The sequence below is a fragment of the Diadema setosum genome, chromosome 21 (assembly GCF_964275005.1).
Source record: "Diadema setosum chromosome 21, eeDiaSeto1, whole genome shotgun sequence".
Lineage (NCBI taxonomy): Eukaryota > Metazoa > Echinodermata > Echinoidea > Diadematoida > Diadematidae > Diadema > Diadema setosum.
The window spans coordinates 21,986,276-21,992,275 of record NC_092705.1 but is presented as its reverse complement, the minus strand read 5'-3'; the positions used below and the strand labels follow the sequence as shown (position 1 = coordinate 21,992,275).

At 39.0% G+C, this 6,000-nt stretch overlaps 1 protein-coding gene across 1 annotated transcript in view; it reads left to right on the top strand.

Annotated features, from left to right (window-relative positions):
- The first annotated feature begins 557 nt into the window (after positions 1-557).
- The window catches only part of LOC140244681 (uncharacterized), a 133,443-nt gene continuing 128,000 nt past the window's right edge, over positions 558-6,000 (top strand). Inside the window, exon 1 of the mRNA XM_072324298.1 lies at positions 558-698. Within this exon, the coding sequence (XP_072180399.1) occupies positions 692-698 (7 nt within the window). The 5' untranslated portion in view covers positions 558-691. The remainder of the gene's footprint in view (positions 699-6,000) is intronic.

Below are 6,000 nucleotides of genomic sequence, written 5' to 3'. Positions count from 1 at the left end.
AGCTCACTACAGTGCACATCACAGAGGCAACTTCTTTACTTGTTGTTAGGGTTCACAAAAATCAACCTTTCTTATCATAAGCCTTCTGACTTTGTCAGTCTTGTGTCTGCTGGATTAGAGTCCAATGTTCCAATGTAGATAACTTGCCTATATTTGTGTTTGGGCTTGAATGCTGGCTGTAACAGTGTAACCTCATTAGGTGAAACAACCTGGACTTCTCACAAGCATTACAGCCAGGCATTACAGCAAGGAAATACTTTGGATAGAACTGAGAATAGTTGTATACATCATGAATGGAGTTTTGAAGAGTTGCACTGTTGAATAACTGAGCAACCATCTCATCAAGTTCAAGGAGTACCTGATGTTCAGAGCATCACCAAGTTCCTATGCTTTCTGTAAGCAGAGGGAGAGAGAGACCTGGCAAAGCTTGTGGTAACATTTTGATCCTTCTCCCCTCTCTTCCACTCCAGAACTACGTGAAAAGGACAGCAACCTTCACTCTGTTCTAAGACTGGATCTTCAGAGGAGACGAGCCATCCTTGATGTGTGGTTAGAGAAAGACGGAATCACCAATTCCCATTGTGAACCAGGCCATTTACTCCTTTCTTTTGGATGTATTCCATCGCTGAGAGTCGAAGGCCTCTGTGTGCAGACAGACTGAGGCAATTTCTAAGTGGAATAGTAGCCAGGAATGGTTGGTAAGTGTTATATTATAGCAAGTAACAATTGAATTAGGACATTGATAACTGGGTTGTGTTTAGCTTTACACTATTAGGAAAACTGGTGTGTTTTGTACACACAGCACTACTGTGATGAATTAAGATAATACATCAAGAGATTTATTTATCATTTTTATTATTATCATTCTTTCATCGTATTGTGTTGGTAGAGTAATGTTTTGATGTTGTGTTTTATATGCAGAGCTTTGTGTTTTTGTTGTTGTTGATAAAAATGAAAATATACAATATGATAAGTAACAGCTTTCAATCGATCAAACATTAAAGGGGTTCTTTCTTTATGCCTGATGTATTACATAGAAGATACCATCAGTAGCTACCAAACTTGAAGGTAGAGATCTTCAAAGTATACGCCAGCCAATCACAGGAAGTGTAAACACAATTTTCCTGTTTGTATTCTTTTTTGTTATCTCAGAGCATTTAACCTGAACAGTTTCATGGCAACCATGTATCCATGGTTTGATCAGGGAGGTGTTCTCTTCCCACCTCCCTGGTTTGATGTATCCTGCGGTATGCTGATTTTGGAGTACTTTAGATTACCTCTTTTGCATGTTTTGCTAATGAAATTCAGCAAACTTTACCTAACTAGGCAGACACTCCTCTAAGTTTGTGTTTATAGTGTGTTAGGTTCTGACATGGAGTTCTCTATTAAGATTGTGTAATGCATATCGTAAGGTATCAGATAGATGAAGTGAAAGTAGGAATACTATACCTTAGGCAATTGATCTGTTTTTAGAGCAGTTTTGTTTCATGTCTTAACAAGAAACCACTAGCAGAGCTGGCCGTTTTAGAAACCGCTGCATATCGGAAGTATGCGGTGAATTTCTATTTCTGTGAACGGCATACAATGGCTCGCTTGTTCAAAGATATCTGTTTTAAACCGCCCTCTCCTCTTCCTGATCATTACTTTCTTGAGTAAATATTTTCAAGAGGTTTTAGGAGTTCAAAAAATCTCAGCATGAGTGGAGTTCTGTGACTTCTTGGATCAGCCAACCAGCAGTGGGAGGTCTGTCTTCAACCGTGCCTTTTTTCTGCTCTTCATCTCCCCATCATTTCCACTTTAATTTTCTGCCTCAGACATTTTCTGGCTAATACTGCTAATACCCGACCCAGTGAGTGGGTTGTAGTGCTTCACACATTATTAACAGTAAAAAAAAGGGGAAGGAAAAAAAAAATCTGCAGATTTGGTAGCTTATCGTGTTTGTATACTCCCATACCATTCAAGTATGGATCCCCGTAAGTATGTACCTTTTATTTGTGTTAAAGACCCTTATGGTTTAGTGGCAAGTTAATATTTTAGTGGGAAACTGAGACAAATTTGTCTGAACATGATCAGATATGCAAATCCCTTTAAAACTGTGATATACTGCAATTCAGTAGAAGATATGGTTCTGCAATTTGCTGAAGTCCAATTCTGTTCCTTTTAAGAGGATTGCATCTCATGAAATTGTAATTGTTTTGAGAGTTTTTTTCTTGTTTTTGATAAAATCAGGAATTCAAATTGCGCCACACAAGTTCTTGAAAAGGTCATAGAAGTTATTCACAAGTGAAGCTTTCATTTTCTAGCTTAAAAAGACCAATTACACTCACTGTATCATCACTCATCTACAGCGTGCCAGTGGCCTGCAGAGTAATCACTTTATTACATGTGTGAAGTCACATGACTCATGACTTCAAAAGGTACTTGTGAGAGGCATTTTTTCCCCTGTGCCCCGTTGTCAGTAAATCTGTTACTATATTTAGATTTGTATTGCCTATGCGATTGACTTTTCAGATCAAAGTTTCAGACAGTTTCTCTTAACATTCATAATCTCAGTTCTTTATAAGTATTCAGCGGCTTTTAATATGCACCTGCAAAAACCCTAGCTTATTCCTGTTCATTTTCCTGTTCATGAGGAATTCTTCCTGAGCTTTATGCCTTATCTTGTTGGGTGGATAAAGGAAAGAACATTGTCTTCTTGCCCCTGAAATACTGAGATAATCAGCTTCTCTGTTTATTTCCTTGACTTTCTGCCTCTTGAAAATTCTGCTTTTCTAAGAAATATCAGCATATTTCCCCCTCTCCCTGCAATCAGCCTGTGTTTATGCCTTAGTTTGCAAAAGAAATAAAATAATAAAAAAAATAATTCTGTTAATCTTGTGAGGATAATATTTTGCTATAACACAGGTTTCCCATAGACACCTGCCCAAGTGTACTTGACACTTCACAGTGTTTCAAGTTGGGAAAAGTTTAGCTGCATGGTTTTAGTATACTTTTGAAGGGATGAGTTTTATAGTGGTTACTGCTTTCCAAATTGCGTGGTGATTTTGCTGAACAATTATGTGTATCGTGACATTTTTATAGTTTACTGAGATTTTCTCATCCAGACTATTCAGCAAAAAATATTTTCTTATCTATAATCTTGTATATGCCGTAAGTCTGAATTAATTGGATAGATTTGATAACCACTGGAAGTTTAATGTTGAACAGCTTTTCTGAAAGAGTTTTTTTTTTTTTGTGGGGCTTTACTTGATTGACAATGAATGCTAAAATTTTGATAATCTAGGACCCTGTTTACAGTGCGAGGCTTGGCCGTGGCTCAGCCGTGGCTCTGCCCAGCCCCGCTTCAGTGTAAACGCGCAAAAGGCCAAATGCGGGGCCGCAGCGAGCCCGGCCTTTTCTCAGTGTAAACGCAAACTGGGCCAAATGCGCGGCCAATTTTAGTCTGGCGTCCAAATCCTCTGCCCGTACTATTTCGCTATTCAGGATATTAACCCCCATAACGTCGAAAGCTAGTATAGTTTAAGGTGGTTTTGTCCTGCAAAGGATTTTTCCTTCGGCAAAGGCCTTTGCCCGGCGACTTCGTCACCACGGAATCCAGTTGGCAAAGGGTCTGAAAACCAGACTATACCAAATTGCGTTTGTTTACAAGCAGAGCACCACTACCACAAAATATTGAAAGGTTTGAATTAAAAGCAGGGCCCGAGCCCGGCAGTGTAAACGGACAAAATTGCGGGGCTCAGCCTCGCAATTGAGGCTGGGCTCGGCCGCGGCTCGGCCCAGCCCCGCACTGTAAACGGGGTCCTATATGGGAAAAGAGACACACAAAAGTCACACCTGTGATGTAACCTGGGATTGATAAATGAGATTGACTATAGCATGAATGATACCTGAACTGAACTGAGTATATACTGAGGGATTTCTTTTTGAAACATTATTCAACTCAGAGGCACACCTGTAGTGAGTTTCTCCTTTGTACTGGTTTAATGCACAATTGGCTCATCATCTTAGTCCTATGAGCTCTGGCAGAGCTTTTCCTCTACAATCCTGGTTTAAATCTCTCTTTTTTTATGGGCAACATATGCAAAATACTTTGTATGATAGAAAATAATGGAATTGTACATTTACTCTTCACTGCGTTATAATCTTGAAAAAAATTACATTATGTTTACTTATATTTTCAAAGTGTATTTGTTCATTTTTATGTATTGAGCATCTGCAAAGCAGAAACATTCTTTTCCAAACATGTGTCAAAATGCAATTTATATTGGATTCAGAAATACATGCTTATAAAAACATGAAAATAAGCTGGTATCACCAATCACAAAATTTTGCCTTGAGCAAGTTTGAAAACTTTGTGGCTGGAATAGTAGAGAGGTGAAAAAAAAATAACGTCCATGTACTCTGTATTGAAACTGACATTGAATAGCCGTGAGATATAGATTGATTTGATCCATGCATGGGTAATAGCATTTATACTTCTGAGCCAGCTCATGGTGTTAGAATGGAAGAAAAACATACATCGCTGACCCACTCTTTTCCATGTTTATTTTGTTTCAAATGAGGCAAATACCAGCGAGATGACCCTCAGGTCACATTAAGCAAACATCAAACAGGTAGGAGGGAATGTTAGGAGTGAACTTGTCTTTGCCTGGGGGATGAGAAACACATGTTACATTTTACCCAGCAGAAGAAAGATAAAAAACCCAGGGCATTTAGCAGAGATTGCCACATACCATATCCACAGGATATTTTTGATATCTGTTTTCGACGTATGTATTTAGATATCAATGTGATTTGACGTGGACTTTGGAATGTGTATTAGGAAAGGGGGGGGGGGGGGAGCGGAGGAAGGGTAGTAGTGGGGATGAGATAGGTGGGAGGAGTTTATTATCAGTGTTGACAGAACATGTTTACACTAAAATTGCCTCATGAATGCTCAGAAGAGTAGAGATTCATTCGGAATATAGTCGTGTGTAGATGTGGTGAACAAAGCATGGTTTGGATTTAAATTGAAACCTCAACCTCAGAACATGTTCTTTCAATATACATGTACAAGAAAACCTGACAAAACGTTGAGATCTGATAGAGTAGTGAATGTTGGCGTATTGTTTGTGTGTGCATTTTTTTTTCTTCAGATTTTCTGAAAAAGCTGACAGCTTCCCCTTTCTCAAGGAGTTAAAATCTGCTCACTGTCTCAAGAACACATAGTCACCAACCAGATCACGCTTGATTAACTTCTTTGTACTCTGATGAAGCATGATGGGATTAGTTGCATTCACACAGACAGAATAGCAGCATAATGATTGGGATCAAAATACCAAGGTTTTTTTTTTTTTTTTTTTGCACCTGTTTGGAGAGCCAAGATAACCCTCTAATTGCTTATCGCAGTGATATGTCGACCAATCTGCACATGCCTGAAATCTACTGAAATGGTAACCCTTGCCCTTGTATTTGTGTGCTTGCATGATGTGTGTTTTGATTGATAGAAAATCTTGAGATTTTTTGCTGTGGCATTCACACACATACATTCATGTGTAAGCATACCGTCCCCTCTAGCAAGAGGCAAAACACTCTGTCCCTCGGATAGGACACAAAATGGAGGTCCCGTGTATGAGAGAGTAACAACTCATGCACGGAAAAGATCCCGCTTCATTCATTCATCGCAAAGAGCAGGGTGTTTTACCCCGGTGAAGTTGTCCCACCTCACATATAACTAGACCCAGTGGAAGACCAGCTTTAATAACATAGCTGAATATGGGCTATCCAGCCATCTTCTCAGATGGAAATGAACAAACACTTACTGAGGCACAAAGTCTCGTGCAAAATCTCTTATTATCGTGATAATTCTGAAATAATCACAAGATTTCTTGGGGTTTGGATCGCGATGCTGATTGCACTGATTATGTCCATGGATTTTTATGTCTACACGGGAAAAAATCTTAAGATCTGAATGGGGATGCAAATCTCAAGATTTGTATCCTACTAATCTGCGTTAGTGTG